The sequence below is a fragment of the Sciurus carolinensis genome, chromosome 2 (assembly GCF_902686445.1).
Source record: "Sciurus carolinensis chromosome 2, mSciCar1.2, whole genome shotgun sequence".
NCBI lineage: Eukaryota > Metazoa > Chordata > Mammalia > Rodentia > Sciuridae > Sciurus > Sciurus carolinensis.
Window position 1 is genome coordinate 110,322,370 of NC_062214.1, and position 27,044 is coordinate 110,349,413.

Here is a 27,044-nt window from a genome sequence, read left to right on the forward strand (position 1 = left end):
ACTGTTATATTCTTGCAAAATTCTGCTTTAGTTCCACAGGGTCATTAGTAGTTTTCTGATGAGATAGTGATACAGAATCTTGTCACCAACTCTGTCCATATGAGGCTTACATAGCATTTCTCTACAGCTCTTTGTTGTAGTAATTTTTTAAAAAGTCACCTACACAAAATTTCTTGCAGAGCTGGATATGAAGAACTGAGATATGCTTACCCATTAGCAAACGGTTGGTTTTGTGCTGCATTTGCACACTTAGATAAAATAATAGTTACAGTGCAACAAAACAGTTGGTCAAATATTTTTTAGGCTGGTTTGATGTTGAAACTAGGAAACCTATTACCTGGACTGTATGGTACAAATTTTATATCCTAGGACCTGATAATTCTACTAATGACTTCCTACGGTACTGATTGGCTATATTTTATCATTTCTTAGGACAGGCTCGGAAGGAATGTATAATTTCATATTGCCCTATCATTACCTTAGAATTTACGTTTATTTTTGTCTTGGTCCTTTAGCCTGGAACTAAATGTTCCTTTTTTCCAAAGTGATCAGCTTTTATGGTGAAAACTGACCATAACACAAGATTTTTTTAAAAAAGTGATTGTATTTCTAGCTACTTGCAAACATACATCATTATCAAAATAGCATTTGATAAAGATGGGCTATGTATCCCTACATATTAAGAAAAATACTGTAAAAGTAAAAAATTTTCTATCATAAGCTCACCCTTTTCCTTTAGATTTTTGCTTTCAACTCAAACGCCTAAATTTGTCACAGTTGATGCTTTTTAGTGAGAATTGTCAAGTACAGATAATTCTTGCAACTCAAACTCAGCTTTTTTTTTCTTCTTTTTTTTTTTTTTTAGTCTCTAAGGGGAATACTAAAAGTAACCCAAGACTGTAAGGACCCATTGGAGAAAAGAGCCGAGTCACTTGCTTTTAAAAGGAGTATTAGGATATAAGACACAGCTTGTTTCTAAACACCTGTTTAGAAATCTTCATTTGAGGGCCTCACTCACATTTTAGCAATGTATCCAGATGATTTGTATGCACATTAAATTTGAGAAACATTGGCCTAGAACAGTGGTTCACCAGGGATGATTTTATCAACTAAGGGGAATCTGGCAAAGAGAATCTTTTGGTTCTTCCGTTCCTGGGTAGGGTGATCCTGGCATCTGTATCTGATGCATAGAGGCTAAGGGATGCTGCCAAACATCCCACAATACACAGAGCAGCACACCCACCCCAAGAATGGTCCTGCGCTAAATGGCAATAGTGCTACAGTTGAGAAACCCTACTCTAGTAGAACAGTGGTTCTCAAACATTTAAGTGCATGGACTTAACCTGGGAATTTATTAAAATAGATTGCTGTTTTCCTCCAGAATTGGATTCAATAGAGTTAGAGGTCTGAGACTGCATTTCTAACAAATTCACAGGTGATGCTGATGCTTCTGGTCTTACAACCACAATGAGAACCACTGGGCTACAATTTAAAAAAAACAAGGCTAAAAAAAAAAAAAAAACAAGGCTAAGGTACTTGATTGGTATATAGTGGTAATACTGAAGCTATTATTTATCACTACTTAAGAGTATGTCACATGGTGCTAGGCGCTCACGACCGTAGGCGCCTAGTACCTAAGACTAAAACTGATTCGCAGATTAGGAAAGTAAGTCCTGGAAATAGTTTCCTAAAATACTAATTTCCTGAACGGCAGACCTCCATTCCAACTCTAATGCCAAAGCATTAGTTCTTAAGCACCACAGCCATTGCCTAAGATGTTTTTAATATATGAGACATTTCCCCCTTCATTTAGACCTGTGTCTACTCCCCATCAACGGGGACCTCAAAATGCACAGATGAGAAACAAGACTTCAGAACTACTCCAAGGCGTTTTGAGACCTAAGACGGAAGAGGCGGGACTTCAGCGGCGGAAGGGGCGGGACTACCTCGGCAGGAAGTCCGGTGTTGACCATGGCTGAGCTACCTAGGGGCCTATAGCGGGGGTCCCGGCCGTATCCGGATCTGCTGTTCCCCGGCCTGGTTCCGTCCGGAAGCACAGACCCGCACACTCGGGGCGAGGCAGGAGCGGTGACTCTCTCCCTGCCGCCATGCACGACGCTTTCGAGCCAGTACCGATCCTAGAAAAGCTACCTTTGCAGATCGACTGCCTAGCTGCTTGGGGTGAGCCGAGGGGCCGCGGGGCAGTGGCCGGGTCAGCGCGGAATTTTCTCTAGGCTGGAGAAGTGGAAAGGCGTCTGACTGTGTGTGAACTCCGTTAGGATGCTGTCTGAGAGCGGTCTAGAATGAGGGAGAGATGACCACCGACTGTAGACAGCGATGTTCGTGGGGGCTGATTGGGCGATCCCTTAAGAACCGGTCTTTTTAGTTCCCAGTCTTGTGTTCTGTGCAATTTAGAGGTTGAGTTTTACTTATTGTGCTTAGCATTGGCTCATTTCTATCCCCAAGAAGTCTTCAGTGTAGAGGGGCAAAGTAGTGGGAGGTTCTGTCTGCCAGGGACTTGAACTTGTCCAGATTATTGTGTTATTTTCTGGGTGAAAGATGATGGTTTATTAAGTATTGTGAACAAGTCAAAATCATGTGCTTTTTCCCCTTAGTGTTTACCCGTAGTTCACTTTTTCCTTGCCGTAGGTAGCACACATCTTTACTGTAACACTTCATCTAGCCAAGTGATTACGTTACACCCAAAATGCCCATGTTACCTCTCTAGGTGAAAAAGCATCACACCCTCTGTCATGAAACCTAACCCTCATATAATCTTTTGGAATTGACTAGTGCAGAAAGCTGGGTCAGGCATCTCTTATGTGTTCTGGAGTACAGAATGAAGGTTTCAAAAGTCTAAACCTTGATTCTCAAATACCAACATTGTGTACTTATCCATGAGAGGTTGTGTCTGATAACAGTCCCCAAAGACCAAGCAGAAATAATTTCAATCTTTGTTGTTAATGTTCAGGTCCTAGAAATCAAAGGCCATAAAAAGGTAGCTTAGAACACCTAATCACATCTTTCTTTCTTTCTTTTTTTCTGGTTGTTGTTGTTTGGTGTTTTTTGTTGTTGTAGTTGTTGTTGTTGTTTGTTTTATGCTGTGCTGTGTATTTTACACAGGGCTTCATGTTTGCCAAGCAAGCTCTCTACCACTGACCACATCCCTAGCCCCCTTAATTGTATCTTAGACTGAGCAAGGTACCCATAGTGTAACCCATGGAATCTTGGTGGCTGGCATTCTATCCATCATCTATTGATACCACCCTGGTCATCTGTGCAGAGTTATTCATGGCTTCTTCAGTATGGTTCCTTCACTACAAATCTTCTTGTGATCGTGCACCCTCTTTTTAGCAGCTCTGGGCCTCTAAAATCACACTTCTAAAGTAAGCTGTCCTAGTTCTTTAGATTAAGTAGAGAATCTTATTTCATCCAAACATCCCAAGAAAATCTCCATTACTGGAGAAGATGCTCTCAATAAAAGTTAAAAATTAATAGAAGAGGGGAAAAGAAATGAACAAAATGAAAGATCTGAGATAATGCATAGAGAGATTCATTTCTTTATTGGTCCATCAGATTCACATTATGGGCCATTCTCTCTGCCAGGGAAGGGTATACAAGGATGAATAAGAAACAGTGCCTATACTCCTAGAATACATTGGGGAACAAAGATGTATATAAACAGGTTATGATATGATAAATGATATTAGAAATATATGCTGCCTATTATTGCAACATGCAGGAAAGGTATCCAACTCAGCCTAAGATATGCTTCTGATTAGGATGAATGCAGCTGCTTACTATACTTACCTTAGCTTGTCAGTGATTCCCTATGAAACCATTAGTACATATCTCTCTTAGACTCTCTAACTCTACTTTGTCACAGGAGGTCACAAGAGGCCATTTTACTTCCTCCTGCCTCAAAACTACTTTATTTTCAGGCTTAAGTATCAGTAATTATTGCTATTTCTAGTTATTACCCCTTTTATCTATGTTGTGCCTGTAGATTAAAAGTTCAGTCAAGAGCCTCCAGGAGTCAGATCATGTTGCGCCAGACAAAATTTGAGTTGGATGGTCATGGTGACAACATAATCTATTTCCTGGGAAATGGAAATGAGGATGACACTGATCGTTTCTCCCTAAATTGAAGCTATATAATCCAGCTGCTTTTTCAGTATTTTCCTTTGGATGTCCAGTTTGTGGCCAAACCTATTCTTGATTCTTCTCCAAAACATTTCTATTTACCTCTTTGACTTAGGCCAGAAACCTTGGAATCATTCTTGACTTCTCTTATTCTTTTTTATATCACATCCACTCCATTAGCAAATCTTGTCTGCTTTACTTACTTCCAGAACATATTTAGAATCCAGACTTTTCTCTCCATTTCCACTGTACTATTCTTGATGAAGACAACATCATCTCTCAGCTGAATTACTATAGTAGTCTTCTGAATGTTGCCATGTGTTTGCTTGTGTCATTTTCAGTTTTTTACCTATAGAGAGGAAGAGTGAACCTTTGAAAACTTAAATTTGATCACATCTTTCATCTGCTCAAAATCCTCTAGTGACATATCACAACAAAAAGTTCCAAAGTCATAATCATATCTGGTAGCACCTGATTTGATCTGGCCATGTTTAATTTCCTAACTTATCTCCTGTGTGCTTCCTTCTTTCCCCTGACTCCTTTCTGGTACCAATCACACAGCCTTCCTTGTTTCATGAACATACAAGGTCCATTCCTACCTCAGGTACCTTGCACTTGCTGCTTTCTCTGTCTGGCACTGTTCTTGCCCTAGATTTTTTATGGCTTATTCCTCATTTCACTCAGGTCTCTGCTGACATGTCACAAAGAAGCAAGACTTTTCCTAAGTATCCTATAAATGAGAATGCCATATCCAATAATATGCTGCTCTCTTTATTCAGCCTTATCTTTCTATATATCATAGATTGCCACTCCATGTTGTTTTATACATTTAGTTACTGTCTCTTTCTCTCCATACTAGAAATTAAGTTACTTCAGAGCAGACACTTGGATTTGCACATTGCTGTATCTCCAGTGCCTAGAACAGTTCCTTATCAGTGGATATTCATTAAACATTTAATAATTGAGCAATGATGATAGTAGTAATAACTTCCATGTCTATTAAGTACTAATCTATATTGGGCTTTTATGAAATAATAATTCCATTTTATAGAGGAAGTACCCGAGACTTAGAGAACTCAAAGAATTTTTCCAAGGTCTCATATCCAGCATGTAATTTCTGATTCTAGAGCCTGGGCTCAAACTTTAATGTTTATTCAGAAGCTGTAAGAAAGTGAGATTTTGTGTGTGTTTGTATATGTATTTGTGACTAAAACAATGAAAGCCTAAGCCAAAAATTACTGAATGATATTTACACCAGAGGGAGTAGAGAAGGTGGAATGGAGTGAAGCTAGACTTTTCATAGTTTTAGTTTTGGAGCTACATAAATGTTTTGTGTAATTAAAAAACAAAATTAGGGTTTGGGGTGTAAGTCAGTGGTAGAGCACTTTCCTGGCTTATGTGAGGCCCTGCATTTGATTCCCAGAACTGGGGGGAAAAAATCATTTTTAAAACTAAAGATTTCAGGGTGCTACTCCAAAATCACTGAATCAGAATCCCGGGTGCAGTGCTTAGGAATTTGCATTTTTATTAAGTCTGGATGATTCTGGTGCAGCTAAGCAGGAGCCTATGCTTGGAGAGACCCTATTCTTTGTTACATGACCCAAAGAAGGAAGACAACCATTACCTTTTCCATCTCTGTGTTCCCTTGTGGAGGCCATCTTTGGGCCTGGAATGAAATTGTTTATTAAAGAGGTTGGACTCTGTTGCATTGTTGCATGAAGCTTCATCAGGGCAATTATGAGCAATAGGGCCCAACCTTACCTCCTAGGACAGATCAAGTCCAACCTTACTACACAGGACATTAAGAGCTTTCTAGGACTGATTTTGGTTTATGTGTGTGTTACCTGTTTGTGTAATATGTTCTACTTTCTGATATGCAGTATTGAGTTTCAGACGATTCCATGTTCCGCCTTCTTTGCAGACCTGTTCTCTGCGTTGTATGTGCACAACTGTGTTATATGATGACATGTCCTAGAGAGTGCAGGACCCAACATGAGTCAGGTCCTCTGGCCACTTGAGTTTCCACTTACTTCCATAACCACATCAAATCCCTTCAAGTTTTCTTATCTTAGCACATCTGGAGGACACACTGTTTGTCCTTATGAGTTTGAGGACTAGAAATGGTGTTCTCTCAGCACCTCCAAATGAAAGTTTGCAAAGGGACAGATAACATTTCAATTTTTTAAAAAATTCAGTGAATTTAATCTGATTTCTTTTTATGGCCAGTTGAGTAGACATTTGATAGGAAGTATCTTGGCAGATAAGCATTTCAATAAGAATGGGAAATAACTTGAATGTCATGCCTAGTAGTTTGACTTCATATTTTGGCAGTGCATTTTCATGAGGATTTTTAGCCTCAGTGTGAGAGTATTGTGGATCTACTCTAAGATAACTGGCAGCAAATGTGGGAAAATGTGCAGAATGAGACCAGTGAAGCTGAAAACTAGACAAAGCTGTTTTCAGGGATCCTTGGAGAGAGAGTATATGAGAGGGCTGTCTCAAAGTACCTTGTGGAGTTGAAAATGAAGGACCTTGACTGACTTGGGAGGAGGCTAAAACCATTGATAGAAAAGAAAACAGGTTTGGGCAGGGGTCTTGGGGACAGTATAGTGGTAAGGATGGGGAAGATGGTAAGACATGTTTGTCTTTTGTTTTGGCTATAAAATTTTATGTGATATAAGTGAATTAAAAATTTTTCTATTCCATTTTATTTATGTCTGAAGTATCAGTGGTTGTCCCCAAAATTATTATTGCTAAATTGCTTGATACCATGCTATGTAAAAGTAGAATTCTAAACATAGTATCTTTTACATAGTAGACATTGTAAACTGAATTACTTTTTCTCCATGTTCTGCTCTAGAATAAATTTCCAGCATTTTTTCATAGTATTGTTTCTGATTTCTATATATGTCACTAAGAGCTCCAGTGTCTTTCTTTATGTAACCTCCCTATTCTTTAAAATATAAGATAAAAGAACAGAAAATCACTATCTTTTTCTGGACAACTAAGGACATCAGGCTGGAGTAATATTCCTAATGTGGAACCCGACCTGATTTTTTAAATATTTACTGCCTTTCAGAGAGCCTCTGACCAACACCCCTCTTTTGATGTGGGTTGCTTTAGTAAGTGCATCACAACATGTGGTTGGAACAAACAGGTTGGGGTTGGAATCCTAACTCTTGTCCCTGTTACATGTGACTGGGCAAGTTCTGTATCCCCTAGGCCTCAGCTTATTCATCTATAAAATAGAGATTTTTGAAGAACTATTTAATGAGTAAGAATTAGTGAAATAATGAGATATGTGTTCAGCATTTCTTCAAACACAACACATGCACAGTAAAGGTTATCTGTTTGTATCGTTATCCAATATAGTCATGCACCACATAACAATATTTTGGTTAATGACAAATCATATATACGGTGTTGTATACCATGTGAATTAAGTACGTAGTAGGCTATATCATTTAAGTTTGTGTAAGTACACTTATATTGTTTGCATAATAGTGAAATCATCTCATGACCTTTCTGTCTTTAAGCACAGGCCACAGTATTTTATTTTGTAGACAATCAAGAGAGTTTATGAAAGGAATGAGTGATCTTTATGTTACAACTTCAAAAAACTGAGGAGGGCCAGGCATGGTAGTGCATGCCTTTAATCCAGGTGACTCTGGAGACTGAAGCAAGAGGTTTGCAACTTTGAAGCCAGCGTCAGCAACTTAGCAAGACCCTATCTCAAAAGAAAAAAGAAAAAGGACTGGAGATCTAGCTCAGTGTACAGTGCCCTTGGGTTCAGTCCCGAGTGCAAAAAAAAAAAAAAAAGAGCTAAGGGCTAGTAAGGAGGTGTCTTTACATTAACTTCCCTGCATGATATAATATGGATTGACAGAATAATCATTTAAACCTTTCTGAAATGCTTCCCAAAATGTGGTCCTTGAACTAGCACCTTTAGCATCACCTGGGAACTTGTAAGAAATGAAAATTCCTGAACCTGCTTCTTAATCTGCTGAATCAGAAACTCAACAAGGCCCAGAAATCTATGTTTTAACATAACCTCAAATAATTATGATATAACTTAAGGTTTAGAAACCACTCAGTTGCAAAGGTCTTTTTTTTTTAATAATAGACCTTTATGGAGATATAATTCATATACCATACAGTTTACCCATTTAAAGTGTACAATTCTGTGGTTTTTAGTGCATTTGCAGAGTTGTGCAACTGTTATCACAATTTTAGAGTTTTTATCACTCCAAAAGAAGCCCAGTATCCATTAGGATTCATTTTTCCTTGCCCCCTGAGCCCACCAGTCCTTGACAACCTCCGATCTTTCCGTCTATATGGATTTACCTGTTCTGGACATTTCATATAAATGGAATAATCCCCTTTTGTGAATGATTTCTTTCACTTAGCATAATGATTTCAGGTTCATTCATGTTGTAGCATGCATCAGTATGCTCTTCTTTTTAATTGTTTGCTAATATTTCACTGTTTGGATATACAATATTTTGTTTGTCTGATTACCAGTTGGTGGATATTTTGGTTGTTTCCACCTTTTAGCTTTTAAAAATAATGCTGCTCTGAACTTTTGTGTCCAATTTTTATGTGGATGTATGTTTTCAGTTCTCTTGGGATGGAATTGTTGAGTTACAGGGTTGCTTTATATTTAATCTCTTGAAGAACCACCAGTTTTCCATGGTGGATATTCCATTTTACATTCCTGCCAGCAATGTGTCAGGGTTCTAATTTCTTCACATTCTTGTCAACACTTGCTATTATTTGTGGACCATCTTTTGAGATAATGAATTCTGTAAGCTTATGGCATGAAAGCTCTTATTTTTCCTAAAATAAAGTCATTAAACCCCTAAAAGATGCCTCTTAACTGTTATTTCTGAGGTTGGATATCCTAGTTTCATGTTTATGCTGTTCATTTATAATTTTATAAACTTCCTTCATTTTCTTTTGTGTGTGTGTGTTTTTTTTTTTTTTTTTTTTTTTTTGATACTGGGAGTTAAACCGAGGAACACTTAACCACTGAGCCACATCCCCAGTCCTTTATATATATTTTTTATTTATTTTTTTATTTTTTAAAGACATGGTCTCACTAAGTTGCTTAAGGCCTTGCTAAGTTGCTGAGACTGGCTTTGAACTCTCAATCCTCCTACCTCAACCTCCCAAGTCACTGGGATTACAGGCATGCACTACCATGCCTGGCCCATCATATTCTTTTTACTTGAACTAAAAGGTATATACCTTACTAAAAATATGTATCTTAATAAGAAATTAAATAATGAAAAATGAAAATCTTTATCTGTTTATATTAATAAAAGTGAAAAACCCTTATGTCTTTTTGGTCTGCTTAATTTTGAAACAGTGAAGTCAGAGACTTTTTTTTATGTCCATAGGCTAATAATGTCTTGAGCCTAGTAATTCTTCAATAAATATTTTTTGATTGGTTCATTCTCAAACATTTCTTTCTTTTATTTTTCCAGTGCTGGGGCCCAGAACTTTGTGCATACTAGGCAAGCCCTCCACTACTGAGCTACACCCTCAACCTTTTCAGATAATTCTTGAATATGAATATTCCTTAGTTTTGCAGAACACAGTCTATCAAAAGCAACTTGTTTTCTTGACCCTTTGATGGATTGTTACAAGCCCAGCTAAAGAAATAGTATCATACTACAGCTAATTGACTTTTCTCATAGCTCTTATCTTTTCCAGAGGAATGGCTTCTTGTTGGAACCAAGCAAGGACATCTTCTTCTCTATAGGATTCGGAAGGATGTTGGTAAGTGACAAACTTTCCCCAACCAAGAAAGAAGTGACTTATGCATTTTAAAAAATTGGTTATTGACAGTATGCAACTGTGAAATTGTTGATTCCTGGACCATTAAAAGAATGATGATGGGGGTTGAAATGGGCACAGTGGGAAAATGGGAAGAAATGTGAAAATTGAAAATCTCCAGGGTTTTTTGTTTTTTGTTTCTTTCCTCTGTATTTTCTACTCCCATCTTGGAATTGGAGCTGAATATTGCTCCCCTATTCACTTCTTGGAGACTCACTGGCAGTAATAAGAAACATTACTTATGGGAATAAGATTCCTGTAGAAATGATGTGTAGTGGTGGGGGGGAAATTAGGAACCACTGATACCAAATATCTTATTAACTTGTGAAGGGTAGACTAGGAAGAGAAGATGGGTTTGTATCAAGTTTTACTTCTCCCTGGCCACATGACTGTAAGAGACCCTTTGTAATTTCAGTTTCTCTTCTGTAAATTATCTCAAAAGTTATCTGGGGGCAGATAAAATAATAGGCTAAAAAGGACTTTGAAAACTATAGCTCTGATTAAATTAAAACTCTAATTAAGTGTGACTTTTCCATTAATAATATAGAATGACAGCTAAAGAATCTGAAATTTATTCTGTTAAAGAGTAACCTTTCCTAATCTGTTAATTTTATTTCTTTGCTCTCTTTATGAAAAATTGTTGTTTAACTATTAGGCCCTGAAACTACAATTGATAGAAGCCTGCTGCTGTTAATGCCACAGTAGGTTGAACCAAATTGTCATTATCAACTATATTAGACCTACAAATCAGTGATTTCCTAATTTTCAATCCAGTGTGCATTTCCTTAGTAAATAGCTGAAGATAAGAGTAGGTATAGCGAGGCCTCTTTTTCCTGAAGCAAGAGTTATATAAAAATGGGGAAAAAGAGCTTCTTAACATAGGCAGTATGGAATGAGGAATGCACACTGGTCAGACTCTGTATGGAGTAAAAAGAGGAATCAGATTAAAAAATATAGAATTTATTTCATTTCTAAGTTTGTCTACTTTTCTGTGACTCAGGAGTAGCAAACTCATTCCTAAAAGGTCCAAGTAGTAAATATTTTAGACTTTGTAAGTCATAAGATCCATCAAAACTATTCTGCTCTGCCATTGTAACATGAAAGTAACCACAGGTGATACGTAAGTGAGTGGGTGTGGCCATGTCCCTGTAAAACTTTATTTACAAAAATACATAGAGGACTCAATTTGGTCCACAGATAGTACTTTGCTGGTCCTTGCTTTAAATTTTTAATTCTCAGAGCCAGAATATTTGCATTCTGTGACATATAACTGGTCAATAATTTAAAAATTAATGTTGCCTTGGATATTATTCAGCATTTAACAACTATTTTTTCCTTATATACTGTGAACTCAGATATAAGTAGTGAGGCACTGAGAACTGAATTAAAATTACTTCTTGATCTTTTTGCTAAGATAAAGTGTAGGAAACCAGAGTATAAAAATGAACCTTTCAACATAGCATAGACTCAAATTAGTGTTACTCTCTCTGACTTGGAATCCTGTCTAAAGGAAGGACTATTTCTTGACCTGTGACCAGTTCATCATGTGGCCTTTGACAAGTTAGTTAAATTATCAAACTTCTTGGGCCTCAAATTCCTCATATGTGCCTTAAAAAGTAGTATTAACTAACCTACATTAAGTAATAAGGAAATAAAACTCTAATATGAAACTTTACTTCAATTAGTTCCCCTTCTCCCTGTATCCACAGAGAACAGTTTACTTCTGGCCTTCTCTGGCCTGGTAAGGGCTGGAAATAGACTTGGGCCTCTTTGAATCAGTCCAGTTTCTAGGCTGGAGATATTCAAATCAAGGCTGTCTCTCTGAGGAAAGGGAAAGGGGATATTAAAATGTTGGGAAAGGCCTGGATTCTGATCTAATCTACATGATCTCCCTGGAGTTTGAAAATGTCTCTCTAGATTTCATTCTACCCTTATCTTGAACCCAGGGGTTCAATTAGTTCACATCTAAGGTCTTCCACTCTAAGTTTATTTCAGTGGTACTGTCACATTAGAGCAGTGGTTCTCTGAGTGTGATCCATAGACCCCAGGGTTCCGAATATCCTTTCAGAGGCCCCGGAAAGTCAAAACTAAGTTCACAGCAACTCTAAAATGTTAGGTTTTTGTTTTGTTTTTTTACTATTTTGAGATTTGCAGTGCTGGTGAAAAAGTAATGGTAATTAAAACTGGTCTCTGAGCCCAACTCACGACAGTGGTGCCAGACTATGTTCATGGTCATTGTGTTATTCTCTACCAGGCACTCACAATGGTAGAGTTATGGAGGTTTTGTTTTTTGTTTGGTTTGTTTGTTTTGATACTGAGGATTAAACCCAGACATTTTACCACTGAGCTACATTCCCATCCCTTTTTATTTTTTATTTTTAAAAGATGGTCTTACTAAGTTGATTAGGGCCTCAAACTTGCATTCCTCCTGCCTTACCCTTCAGAGTCGCTGGTATTACAGACATGCACCCAGTGATTTTTTTTAGTTTAGATGGACACGATATCTTTATTTTAGGCATGTGTTCTACCACTGAGCCACAATCCCAGCCCTATTTATTCGTTTTTATGTTGTGTTGAGAATCGAACTTAGTGCCTCACTCATGCTAGGCAAACACTCTACCACTGATCTACAACCCCACCCCATGAGTTTTGTTTTTAAGCTAGTTTCACTTAAGAATGTTCTTGTTGAGGGCTGGGATTGTGGCTCAGTAGTAGAGTGTTCGCCTCACACATGTGAGACACTGGATTTGATACTCAGCACCACATAAAAATAAATAAATAAAGGTATTATGTCTGTCTACAACTAAAAATATTTTTAAAAAAAGAATGTTCTTGTTGAAACTGTAAAAATAATTAAATTTATTGTATTTTGATCTTTGATAACACATTTTTAAAATTATCCTTTGTGATGTAATGGGAAGTGTGCAACTTCAGTTGCCAGGGTGCACAGCTGATAACTTTTTTGATAAAAAGTAATTCTTGTGTGGTTGAGTTGCAAGCTAAATTGGCCACTTTTTTCATGGAGTATCAGTTTTGCTTGAAAGAATGACTGATGGACTTGTTTTTCAGACCATTTGGGAATTTGGTAGATTATTTTCAAAATGAAGTGTTGTCCCCTCAAAGAAAACAGGTGGTGGGTTTTTTGGAAATGAGAGCTTTCAAGAGAAAGTTAGAATTGTGGAAGACTTAATATCTGCCTCCAAGAGCTTGCTAGCTTCTCCATACTTAAAGATTTTCCCAGTGAGATTTGGGATGATAATAACAAGTGATTTTTTAAAAATATCTTATAATGAAATGTGCTGGCATTTGGAAAATCTGCATGACTCAAAGAACCAGTATTTTCCAGCTAATCAATCAATGCATGACGTTTCTAAATCATGCATGAGTAAAAGATTCAAAGTGTAAGATAGACCTATGGATTTTAATGTAACCAAGTGTGAAAAGTTCATTGATAGGTTTGAGATTGAGTCCACATTGCAAGAAATTCTATTTGTCAAGTTTTGTGTAATATTTAAGAAGATCCACAATTCTCTGAAAAAGCTATCCAAACAGATTAAACATAAGGTTGGTGGTATAGCTCAGTTGTAGAGTACTTACTTAGCACGCAGGAGGCCCTGGGTTTGATCCCTAGTACTGCAAAAACAAACAAACAAAAACAATAGGTTAAATGCAGAAACAGATGTGAGAGGTGAGATGTTTTCTATTGAGGTAGATATTAAAGAGGTTTACAAAATGGCTGGGGACATTGTTGAGGGCTGGTACTCAGTGGTAGAGTACTTGCTAAGTATGCACAAGGTCCTAGGTTTGATCCCTAGCACTGGGGGAAAAACAGGTTTATAAAAATGTAAAACAATGCATATTTTTTGTTTTGTTTTGGAAAAAAATAGTTGTCTTTCTTTAAAATGTTATTTATAGGCTGGGGATATAGCTCAGTTGGCAGAGCAAGCACAAGGCCCTGGGTTCAATCCCCAGTCCTGAAAAAAAAAAAAAACAAAAAAAATGTTATTTATACTAACATGTAAATGGGCTTACTTCTGTTATTTTGAGTTAAATATAATAATGAGGAAATAGGTACATATTTTAAATAGTTCTTAATTTTAATTTCTAATATAATGAGCATTCATAAGATATAACCTACATAAGAGTTCTTTGGGGTGCTCAATAATTTTTAAGATTAATTATGAAGAAGTCATGAGACCAAGAATTTTGGGAATCTCTGCTCAAGAGAATTCTGCATACAACGAGAATTGTCGAATATAATAATAAGGCCCTTTTCAAATATAGAACTTTTTATCAAGCAGGAAGTGACTGAATTTTTTTTTTCCTTATGAAATGTGATGCCAGAATACCATATTCCAGAATCTACCTGCAAGTTTAGGACCCCATCTTTTATGTCTTCTGCTGAGGGACACAACAGAAAGAAGACTGGTTCTGTTGACATGAATCCTTGTGACTGTCTCAGAGTCTCCACCAACTTCCAAGGGTTAAGGGCACAGCAAACCGTGAGGAACAGCTTAGGTCAGCAATGTGAGCATTCTCTCCATGAAGTAGAAGGCAGGAAACAGGATGTGGCTCCAAACACAGGCTCAGGGTGATCCCTAAATTTTTTCTAGGTTCCATTTCTCACTGCTGCTCCCTAACTACTTGACCCATCAGAATCCTGAAATATGAATTTGAAATGCCTACTTCTTGGGGTTGGTTGTTAAGTTCCAGAAAATATGTATAAAACTTTTGGGGGCTGGGGAGATAGCTCAGGTGGTGGAGTGCTTGCCTTGTAAGCCCAAGGCCCTGGGTTCGATCCCCAGCACCCAAAAAAAAAACAAAAAACAAAAAACTTTTGACCCAGAAACTGATACCTGGTTATTGCTGAATGATAGCTGCTGTTATTATTATAATTACTCTCTGTTTGACTCTAGTGACTTCTGAGGCTGAATATTTTTGTCATCCCCAACAGGGCTGAATTCACATGTTTTTATGGTATATAACTTTCTTCCCCTTTTTTGCAACAGTGCCAGGAGTTATAGCATCACCTGAAAGTGGCAGTAAGTGTAGATATTAAATTGCTCTGGCTCTGGAAATGGTGTTGTGTTTGCTCTCTTTCCATGATTTAGGACATAGGGAGCTACTGGGAATTAGTTGGTCTAGATGTAAGGATGCTTTGGGCTGGGTTTCATTGCTTTCGCTCTTACATTTGACTATTACTTTTTTAAAACTGTTCCTTGTGAAATCCTTTGCCAAGGTACTTATTTTGTAGGGTAAATTCTTCAGACCCGCAGGTACCTTGCAGCTTCAGTAAACTTTGTGAGATCCTTTCTGTTCCAGAAAATGATGCATGAAACCCTTTGTTCTAAAATTGGAGTTTAAAGCAATTTACTACGCTCTGTAAAGATTGTTGGTTATTTTAGATCTCTGACTTTTAGATGTTTATGAATTTTTGAAGATTTATAGAAGAGCAGTATGAGTGGCATTTTTGTTGTTGTTTTTGTGTGTATCCCTGTTTTGTAACTACAAATGTTTCTTTCTTTTCCATAGGTTGTAACAGGTTTGAAGTGACTCTAGAGAAATCCAATAAGAATTTCTCCAAAAAGATTCAGCAGGTAGGCTGTGATGATGGTCACTAACTTACATAAGGCCCTGATATAGTGTCTGTTTTTCATTAATGAAATACCTGAAGCAGAGTATTTTGTAAAGAAGAGATTTATGTAGCTTATAGTGCTGGAAGTTCAAGGACATGGTGCCAGCATCAGCATAGCTCTGGTTAAGGCCTCCTGGCAGGACTACATGTAAGAGGGAGAAGTTCTATCACCAAACAGGGAGAAGCAAGAAAGTGATTCAGGAAGGGACTTAACTGTTTTATAACAACCATCTACTGAGAACTTATGCAAGAATTTCATGAGAACTACCTTTAGCATTTCTAATGGCACTTCTCTAATGACTTAAGGGCCTCCCACCAGGCCCTACTTCTTAATATCATCACACTGGGAACCAAAGCCTAGCACCTGCCAAAGATAAAACTTGATAATGTTACTTATTAACTCTGAATGGAACTCCCTTCCATTTATACAGGGTCTTTGCCCAAGTATCATGTGCCTGACATTCTCTTTTACAAGCAGAAATTGTGGTTGCACATAAAAATGAGTCAGATCCCTATAACTGGTATATACAGGCTCTTTAGTCCCTTTTGATATTATTGCTAATGAATGTTTGTTAAGTTGTCAGAAATGTTTAATTGAGTCTTATGATTTGCTATTTTCCAGATCCATGTTGTTTCCCAGTTTAAGATTCTGGTCAGCCTCTTAGGTAAGAAGAAGGTTACATTTGTATTTCATGTGTTAAAAAACTAAAGCTGTGACTAACTAACCCTTTCATGGTTTTTTTGATTGTAGTTATATAACAGTAAATAGACATGTTCTGTGCCAGTTACAGCAGGGCTTGTGGGTAACAAAAGCAGCATCTCTTCATTTATTTAATTATTGATCACTTTCTGTTGAGCCCTACTCTGTGCAAAGCCTGAACTAGACATTGGGAATACCAAGTTCAATGAGACATTGTTTCTATCTTTGATCCTTGTATTCCTATCATGAGGCTGAATAATAGAAAAAAAAAAATCATGATACAATATAAGTCAGTAAAAGTTTATAAAAAGTGTGGTGGAGAAATGAAAGCAAGAATCAATAAATGGGATGGATTCAAACTAAAAAGCTTTTTCTCAGCAAAGGAAACAATCAACAATGTGAAAAGAGAGCCTGCAGAGTGGGAGAAAATCTTTTCCACATGCACTTCAGATAGAGTACTAATCTCCAAAATTTATAAAGAACTTAAAAAACTTAACACCAAAAATACAAAGAACCCAATCAATAAATGGACTAAGGAACTGGACAGACACTTCACAGAAGAAGATATACAGGCTATCAACAAATATATGAAAAAGTATTCAACATCTCTAGTAATTAGAGAAATGCAAATTAAAACCACCCTAAGATTTCATCTTACCCCAATTAGAATGGCTGTTATCAAGCAATAATAGGTGTTGGTGTGGATGTGGGGAAAAAGGCACACTCATACATTGCTGGTAGAGTTGTAAATTGGTGCAGCTACTCTGGAAAGCAGTATGGAGATTCCTCAGAAAACTTGGAATGGACCCACCCAGTTATCCCACTCCTTGGTTTATACCCAAAAGACTTAAAATCACATACTACAGTGACACAACCACATCAATGTTTATAGCAGCTCAATTCACAATAGTTAGATTATGGAACCAACCTAGATGCCCTTCAGTAGATGAATGGATAAAGAAACTGTGATATATATATATATACACAATGGAATATTATTCAGCCATAAAGAAAAATAAAATTATGGCATTTGCAAGCAAATGGATGGAGTTGGAGAATATCATGCTAAGTAAAACAAGCCAATCCCCCAAAACCCAAGGCCAAATGTTTCTCTGATAAGTGGATGATGATACATAATGGAGTAGGGTTAGGGAGTGGTAAGAGAAGAACAGAGGAACTTTGCATTGTGTAGAGGAAAATGAGGGCGGGAGAAAGAAAGATAGTAGAATGAGACAGACATCATTACCCTGTGTACATGTATGGTTACACGAATAGTGTGATTCTACATCATGTACAACCAGAGAAATGAAAAGTTGAACCCCATTTGTGTACAATGAATCAAAATGCAGTCTATAAAAATAAAATTTTTAAAAAAAGTGTGGTGGGATCATAGTAATGGGATGGACTATGCTGTATAGTTGGATGGATGATTAGAATTTCCTCAAGAAGAAAGAAGTGACCCCATGATGTGATAGTACATGGTAAGTAGTTCGTTATGGCCAGACTTGAGATATGTGGTAGAGTGGCAAGCTATCGGTTGAAAGACAGATGGAGGCCAGACTATTAAGAGCCTTGTTTGAAAAGCTGTAGTTTCGTGGAAGACAGCCACTTATGTGTTTTCTTCACAAGCCAAGGACTAGAAATTTGCCTAACCCTCTTCAGCCTAGGGCCCAAATAGCAGAATTATTGTAAACTTAGTTCCTAGGTCCACAGATGAACATTTAAGGCAATTAAATCTTCATGTCAACAACTAGATATGAGGCCAGGGTGAAATTATATTGGTCCCCCTCATCTACAGTTTCACTTTCTGTGGTTTAGTTACCTGTAGTCAACTGTGGGTTTGAAAGAAGAGTGGTAGGTATAGTATAAGAAAGTATATTTTTTTGAGAGAGAGAGAGACCATATTCATATTAATTTTTGTTAACAGTATATTATAAGTGTTCTATTATTTTTAAAAATCTTTTACTGTGCCTAATTTATAAATTAAATTTAATCATGAGTATGTATATATAGGAAAAACATAGTATATATTTGGTTTGGTTTTGTACTGATTCAGGCATTCACGTTCCAGGATCATGGAACTAGGTAGCCTAAAGGGAACCATTATATTATTTTGCTACCTTTGCTGAAACAAATCTTTACCATGGGTTTGTACAAAATCCACTGAGGTTTTCCTTCTTTCTCATTAGAACCTCCTGTATTATAGCTTTGAAAGACATTTCTGGTACAAATACTACATTACAAATTTCCAGACTTGAGGACAGGTTGAAAAGGTGCTATAGAAATGAAAGAGCTTTTACTCAAGTCATACGAAATTTTTGAGGAATGAAATATCCAAGTTCAAAAGACCAGGTGACCACTTATGTATTTTGTACTGATAATAGCCCAGAAGGAAAATAAATAAAACTGAAGGTACATCCCAATCAACATCTTCTGCAAGTCAGACAGTTACTTTTTGTCGTAAAGGTGGCTCTCCTAGAGAACGGTGATCATTGACAGTGACATTTTACCTCTTCCTAAACAGAAAACAACATTTATGTCCATGACCTATTGACATTTCAACAAATCACTACAGTTTCAAAGGCAAAGGGAGCTTCGCTGTTCACATGTGACCTTCAGGTAAGTGTATGCAAGATGAACTTGGTCTTTGTGCTTTAATCAGTATAGTCTCCTACATTCCTACCATTCCATGGGAGAAATGACATTGACAATCTCAATCTAGCAAATTCCAGAGACTATTTTACTTTGGATTATATTAGAGAAATTTCATCCAGAGTGTGTGGTACCAGGTTGAAATATGTGCATATGTAAAATATGTGTGTGCTAATTAGAATACCAGACATCTGTATGGCAGGAAACAACTAACCAAGGATAAAAATACTTGTCATGAACAAACCACGAATGGGAAAGCAAGACTATAACAGTATCATGAACATAATTAATGACATTAATGACCACAGTTCACTGTGGTCTTTGTCTTTAGGGAGTTTTAGTTGTTTGAAAAAGACATCTCTCCTTATTTTTGCCAATTCTTCATCATTACATTCTTCAAAATCTGCCTTATCTCTCTACTAAGCTCTGATCACTTTTTAGCATTTATGGTTCACTTTGATACCTCATTGTTTCATGCTTAGGAATTTTCTCTTCCCCACTTCTTTAATGAGCTTGTTGATCCCTGACCCTGTTCATGATAATCATGATTAAACAACATTTAAGGGGTTGGGGAGGAGGGAGCAGTTACATAGGGGAAGGCTACCCTGGGATTTTCCTCTGAATTAGAAATGCCCACATGGTGCTGGGTTCTTTGCTGACAGGCCTTTAGGACAAAGTGTTCCTTACCCAGTTGTTTCTAAATACATCTTAGAGAGCTTTTCTGGCAGCCAGACTTTATATATTACAGGGGATTTTCAGATCAATAACTGTTTCAAGTTAGAAAATGCCTGATCCTGTTGTCACTCAGTTATGGAGTCACCATATATGCATCCTCATTTGCTGTATCTTTTCCTAGCACACAGAGACTGGTGAGGAGGTATTACGGATGTGTGTAGCAGTGAAAAAGAAGCTGCAGCTTTACTTCTGGAAAGACAGAGAATTTCATGAATTGCAGGTATAGTCCATTAGTGCCTGGTTCATGGGTTGGGTGGGAGCTGCTGCCAAAGTCAGCCCATAGCTTGAGAGACTGTCTATGGATTCCAGTGAAGTTTAGCATCCCCAGCTCGTAGTTCCTCTCAAACCAGTACTCTGGTATGAAGCACCTGAAAGCTCGTTCAGGCCCACTTGTGATGTAATTCTACAGCATTTCTGCAGATTGGTTTATTTTAGAATGAGGTTTCTTTCACCTTTTCTAGATGCACTTTGTCCAATTCCTTGGTGAGTTCTATTTTTTAAAGAGCAATTTCCTGACTTTGTGCTAAGAGAATTGTGCTAAGATGAGGGTGAGGGTTATTTTACAGAATAGAAGCAGAATAATAGAAAGATTGTGGTTTTGTTTTGTTTTGTTTGATTTAATGTCTTTTCATTTGAACTTTTACTCTCTTTCTTCAGGGGGATTTCAGTGTACCAGATGTGCCCAAGTCCATGGCGTGGTGTGAGAATTCTATCTGTGTGGGTTTCAAGAGAGACTACTACCTAATAAGGGTAAAATCTTAAGATTTTTCAAACGTCATCAGTTTACTTTGGGGAAGATGATTATGGGTTTACCTTGGGAAGACGATTATGTGCTTCTGAGCTATAGGTCAGAAGAACACCTCAGGTAGGGTTTTTGGCATAACAGGGTCTATGTTTATTTCTGTATTTGTTTATTTGTTTATACTCAGCATTTTCCACAAATAAGATGTCTGTGTAACTTAAGCCAAGCAGAGTTGACTCTCAGTTCTCTACATAATGATTATCCAGTGTGTATCTGATTATTAGGACAGATAGTTAAGCTGCTTGTGTTGGTCCAACCCATTATCATGGATTGCTAGCCTAAGGCTTCAGTGCTCAGGAATTTTATATCAGTTTTAGTGTTAGCTTAAATATATTTGAGACTTTGGTCTCCTGCTCCCTAAAATTTCTTAGTATATTTGTTTTTCAAATTAACTTTCAGGATTTTTTTTTTTTAATTTCAAAATCTACATGTGTGTATTATAGAAAATAAGAAAATATAGTTAAGGAAATAAAGTAAATGCAAATCACCCAGAATCCTCCCCTGCCATTCAGAAATAATCATGGGGACAAGCAGTATAGCCTAGCAGTAGAGCACTTACCTGGCATGCACAAAGCTCTGGGTTCAATCCCCAGTACTGCACAAAGAAAAGAATCACTGTTAACTATTCGGTGTATAGGCTTCTGCCCTGTTTACAAAAGTATCATGTTTTACTCATTGTTTTAAATCTGCTTTTCCTCTTAAGTGGTAAATATATACAACATTGTTTTTTTCCTCTTAATATATGTACTCTAGAAAAGATTGATATACCATTCATATTATAAAGCAATCTAAATTCCTTAGCTTTACACAACTTTAATAATCCTGTCTTTGAAATTCCAGAAGACTTTCTCCCTAGTTTCCATTGTGTATATTTTCTTCTTTCTCTTTCTTTTTTTGTTTAAATATCTTTTAGTTGTCAGTGGACCTTTTATTTTATTTGTTTGTTTGTTTATATGCAATGCTGAGGATCAAACCCATGCCTGGCAAGCACTCTACCACTGAGCCACAACTCCAGCCCCTGTGTATCTTTTTAATGTATTTGTTTTGTATGTTTATTTTTGATCAGCATTGGGGTTGCAAACTCCTGGAGGAATCACTGCTGTGTAGCTAAGTAACAACTGGGCATTAGATGCTGAGAGAAGTCTACAAGGAGTGAGGGACTGAGCCAAAAGCCGAATTAGGGCTCTTAGTCCCCTGAATTCTGTGGATTCTTCTATCACCCCCCACCATGCCACACTTACTCACCCCATGTATGCTAGGCAAGTGCTCTACCAGTGAACTGTATCCCCTGCCTCCTTCATCTTCTTCAGGGTAGTTTTCTTTTTACATTTTTTATTACATATATATTTTTATTGGCATATTATTACTATTATTATATAGAGTAGTGGAATTCATTGTTATATACTTGTACATGAACACAATATAACAATGTAATTTGGTCAATTTTGTTCCCCAAAAGTGAAGTTTTCTTTTCTTTCTACTTTTTTTTTTTTTTTTTTAGTGGTGGTACTGGGAATTGAATCTGGAGGCTCTCCACCACTGAGCTACATCCCCAGTCCTTTTATTTTATTTTTTATTTTGAGATAGGGTCTCACTAAGTTATCCAAGCTAGTCTGAACTTGTAATCCTCCTTCCTCATCCTCTTGATTGACTAGGATTTTGGGCATGTGCCACCATACCTGGCGAGGATACAGTTTCCTAAGGGTAGGAAATCTTGCTTTGTACCCTAAGCTCTTCAAAAGTTATTCACTTATTGACATACAATAAACTTTCATTCTTTTTGGTATATAGTTCTGGGTTTTGACAAATACCCAGAGTTGTATAACTAATGTCATGGTCTAAGTTCAGAGCAATTCTGTCACCTGAAAAATTCCCTCAAAGTGCCCTTTGAAATCAGCCTCTCACCTAACTCCCAAGCTTTGGTGACCACAGATCAGTTGTCTCTTGAACATTTATCTTTTTCAGAATGTTATGTAGTAGAATCATATAATATGTAACCTTTTGAATCTGGCTTATTTCACATAACATAATATATTTGAGATGGACGCATCCATGTTGTGTGTGACCATAGTTTATTTTTTTCATAGTTAAGTAGCATTCTCTGGTATGGGTGTATTATGGTTTATCCTTTCAACAGTTGAAGGATAATTATTCTCAGTTTTTAGCAATTATGAATAAAACAATAAGCATCTGCATTCAGGTTTTGCATAACATAACTTTTCATTTCCCTTGGGCAAATGCCTAGGAATGTGGTTGCTGGGTCATATGGTAAGTTTATATTTAACTTGTAAGAAACCAGCTGACAAAATGACTGTAGCATTCTGATTCCCACCAGCAGGGTATGAGAGCTGCAGTGACTCTGCATTCTTGGAGCACCTGACATCATCAGTTACTTTTCTGTATATTAGAGAACTGGTTTTACACTGTGATAAAGATTGTTATAATGAACACTGTGATACTTAATGTCAAATAAGGAATATTATGGGCTTTTCTTTTCAGGCTATCTTCATGCCTCTGACCAGGGAATCTTGGGTGACTCACTTTATCTTCTTCTAGGTGGATGGAAAGGGGTCCATCAAAGAGCTCTTTCCAACAGGAAAACAGCTGGAGCCCTTAGTTGCACCGCTGGCAGATGGAAAAGTGGCTGTGGGTCAGGATGATCTTACTGTGGTCCTCAATGAAGAGGGAATCTGCACCCAGAAATGTGCCCTGAACTGGACAGACATACCAGTGGCCATGGGTGAGACCAGCAGTAGCTATTGTTTCCTACTTTGTGCTGGGGTTGTGTGTCATCCCTGTGGCATGGAGTCCCACTCAGCTTTAGTAGACTGCTTCATGTTCTGTCATTCACTCAGTTCCCTTCTTTAAGTAGTCAGTGTTTTAGGGTCATTAAAAATGAGATGACCTAGTTTTTGCAAGCAGCCAAGTTTTGCTCCAGAGGGGAAATAATGTAAACAGAAATGTACATTTAGGAAGTGATTGTCTGCTGCTATTTTACTTCTTAGTTCCTTTTCTTCACCTTCTTAAGTTTTTGTGTGGATGTCCTCTGCCTAATGGACTACATTTGGAAATTAGTAGAAATTCCTTATTTATTCCTTTAACATGTGTAAAGATGATTGCCATTATTTTTGTAGCTTAGAGGCACAAATTGCATTTAGGTGTCAGTGTCTGACCTACACATTACATGTTTCTGTTGCTATGTCTGCCTCAAGCTGCCAACTCTCTGCAGTAGTATCACTTGGAAGCATAATGACCACTTCTGCAATAATTTCTTTGTGGTCAGAAGCATGAGCATTTTTAAATAGTCATTGCTGTGTTGTGGGGCACAGACATGCTTTCTGTCTCTAAGGACTGCATTACGTCTTGGATAAAGACAAAAAACAAGTCACCACTTAAGGTGTTAATTGGAGTGCATTAAAATTCAGCAATTCACTGAGAGGGGAATTCATTGTTTAGTCAGGAAGAAGGTTCGCTGTATGGGTAAATTTGGATCAGACCAGGTAGGGAGTTTGGGATCTTGCTAAGAAAAATTTTCTTTCATTCCAGGCAGAAAGAGTAATGTGGAAATATAAAAGATATACTGATATGTGAGAGGTCATTACAGATTCTGACCTAGTTGAAATAGGTGACCTGAATTATGTAGGTATAAAATAGGGCCAATTGTTCCAGGTCCATGAAAAGATCTGAGAGGCCCGCAGATTCTTCAATGGGTAGAATGTCTTAAAAGCATCATGTTCTGGTGGTGTTTAGAGGAAGGTAAATAAAAAGGAAGGTAAACCAGAAAGAAGAAAAATCAAAAGGACAGTGTTTTAAAAGATCCAAGATTATGTATGTTAATAAGTTTGGGAGTCCTGAGAGCTTCACAGGCAGCTTCCCGATGTTCTAGGGAAACTTACTTTCCTTTCAGGAGGGAAAAAAAATCGGTAGATGAGCCGAAGATGCACATAATTTGTTTTGAAGGGTATTTCTGATTCCCCATCTTGACAGTTCCTGTTTTAAAACCTTTGCTAGTTCCCAGTACTTTCCACAGTGCTTCTCAAAAACATTTCTGTGCCTTAACATACTGAACCACATTTTGAGGCACTTCCTCTATGAAGCTTTCTTTGGGCCACAGACAGGATAAGTCACTCTTTCCAGCCTTCCACACCCCTTTGAGATATTGCTGTCATGGTACCCTACCACTCAGAATATAGTAGGAGCTTTTTAAGCTCTGGACTCAGTCTTGATCCTCTTTGAATCCTTACTGTTGTAGTACTGTGCCTGGAACACCAGAGCCTCTTAGTAAATACTTGTTGAATAAGTAAGTAAGTTATCACTAAAGAAAATTGTATTGACTTTTCAAAATGAGGCCAGCATAAAAGGAAAGAAAAAAATACAAAACAACCTGCCTTTGAATTTTATTATTATTTTTGTTAAGATGAAAAATATGAGCACTGCCTGACATGATGACACATGCTTGTGATCCCAGCAACTCAAGAGGCCAACTAGGAGGATTAGGGCCAGCCTCAGCAGCTTAGCAAGGCCCTTTGCAACTTAGTGAGGCCCTGTCTCAAAATAAAAAATGAAAATAAAAAGCACTGGGGATGTAACTCAGTGATAAAAGCACCCCTAGGTTCAATCCCCAGAACCCCCCCCCCAAAAAATCAGCATAATAATTGCAATAGCATTCAAACTGATAGAAATTTGACTTAAACTTCAAGTTACTTATTTTTTAGTTGGCTTCTAACCTTGAGATCTTATGGTACTGTTCAGAATATAAATTCAAATATAATATGAAAACTTTTTATCAGAAAATAGATAATTAAGAATATAAATTCATAGCAAGTTAACCATTGCAAGAAACTATTCTTAGGAATATGTTCTTTGATGTTAAATTTCTATATAATTATGCCAAATAGTGGTTTGCTTTTTAATATATATATTTTTTACATTTAATTTTTTTTTTATTTTTAAGCATGGCAAAAAACACAACAGCGGTTTCCAACATGAGTGTTAGATGAGACAGGCCAGGCAAGGTGGCATACACCTATAATCCCAGAGACTTTGGAGGCTGATAGAGTAGGATACCAAGTTGGAGACCAGCCTCAGCAATTTATTGAGACCCTGTCTCAAAATAAAAAAAATTAAAAACTGGTGGTAAAGCACCCCTGGGTTCAATTCCAATATCAAACAAATAAACAAACTAAAATTCACTTAACATGAAATTTATCATTCTACCTTTTTGGGGGGAGCTGCGGGTTGACTTCACTGGGGATTGAAACCAGCGCTTGACACATGCTAGGTAAGTGTTCTACCACTGATCTACACCATCAGTCCCTTTTGTTGAAGTTAGTGCAGTTATATTTAATGTAGTGTACAATAAAAAAAACTTATCAGAGTTCATTATAAAGTAAAGCAGATCCTTCTTCAGTCTTACTCAGAATTTTTGTATTTTAAAATATGTTCTGTGTTGCTTATTTACTAAATTCCTCCATTTATGTTCAGTCTCCTTTACCATATAACCTGTCAAAGAAAGGAAGATTTTAGATTTTTTACATACTGTCTTTTTTAGCACGATTGTGGGATTATTCTGCTTCATTTGGCACTTTAAGTTTTATATTGCCCTATGCTTGTGAAAAATACAGGAAGGAAAGATCAAATATGGTAACTGATATTTTCAAAAAATTGGAGGGAAAAATGAAAAGAAAGTGTAATCCAAGAATTTACATGGATCAACAAGGGTAAATTTGGGGTAATAGATAGTAGAATGAAAGTGTTTTGGGCACATGCATGTATTCCCAGGTACTCTTGAGTCAGAAGAATCACAAACATAAGGCCAGCCTGGACAGCATAGGCAATCTAACAAGGCCCCCCAACTTTTTTTTTTTTTGGTACTGTGTATTGAACCCAGAGCCACTTAACAACTGAGTCACATCCCTAGTCCTTTGTATCTTTTTATTTTTTATTTTGAGACAGGGTCTCACTGAATTGCTTATAGTCTTACCAGGTTGCTGGGGCTGACTTTGAACTTGAGATCCTCCTGCCTCAATCTCCCGAGTCACTGGGATTATAGGTGTGTGCCACTGCACCCAATGAGACCTTGTCTTTAAAAAATAAAAAGGTGGGTTTTATAAAATAGACTCATAAGATTCACAGCAAATGTCAAATAGAAAGTGACCACACTTTGGGATGAACCCAACTATTATGTATAACCATAAAATTACTGATTTTAAAAAAAAAGTAAATGGCTACACTGAGAATTCTATCCAGGTACTTTCTTCTACCATTTAGCCATTGTCTAAGTTTATTCGTGATACTATAACAGAATACCATAGACTGGGAAATTTTTATAGAACAGAAATTTATTTTCTCACAGTTTTAGAGGCTTGGAAGTCCCAGAGCAAGGCACCAACATCTGGTATCTGGTGAGGGTCTTCTTGCTTCATGGAGGAAGGTAAAAGACAAGAGAGGGACAAACTCTATGTCTGCACATGACAGAAAATCAGAGAGAGAACCTATTCCACAAGGTCTTTTTATAGCAACATTAATCCATTTATGAG

The 27,044-nt window shown here is 37.2% G+C and overlaps 1 protein-coding gene across 2 annotated transcripts in view; it reads left to right on the forward strand.

Annotated features, from left to right (window-relative positions):
* Positions 1 to 1,956: 1,956 nt before the first annotated feature.
* Vps39 (VPS39 subunit of HOPS complex) overlaps positions 1,957 to 27,044 on the forward strand; it is a 43,781-nt gene continuing 18,693 nt past the window's right edge. For both annotated transcript variants that reach the window (XM_047541222.1, XM_047541223.1), the window contains exons 1-8: positions 1,957 to 2,181; positions 9,859 to 9,924; positions 15,514 to 15,578; positions 16,239 to 16,281; positions 18,841 to 18,935; positions 19,825 to 19,923; positions 20,361 to 20,453; positions 23,062 to 23,245. In XM_047541222.1, the coding sequence (XP_047397178.1) occupies positions 2,109 to 2,181; positions 9,859 to 9,924; positions 15,514 to 15,578; positions 16,239 to 16,281; positions 18,841 to 18,935; positions 19,825 to 19,923; positions 20,361 to 20,453; positions 23,062 to 23,245 (718 nt within the window). In that variant the 5' untranslated portion in view covers positions 1,957 to 2,108. The remainder of the gene's footprint in view (positions 2,182 to 9,858; positions 9,925 to 15,513; positions 15,579 to 16,238; positions 16,282 to 18,840; positions 18,936 to 19,824; positions 19,924 to 20,360; positions 20,454 to 23,061; positions 23,246 to 27,044) is intronic.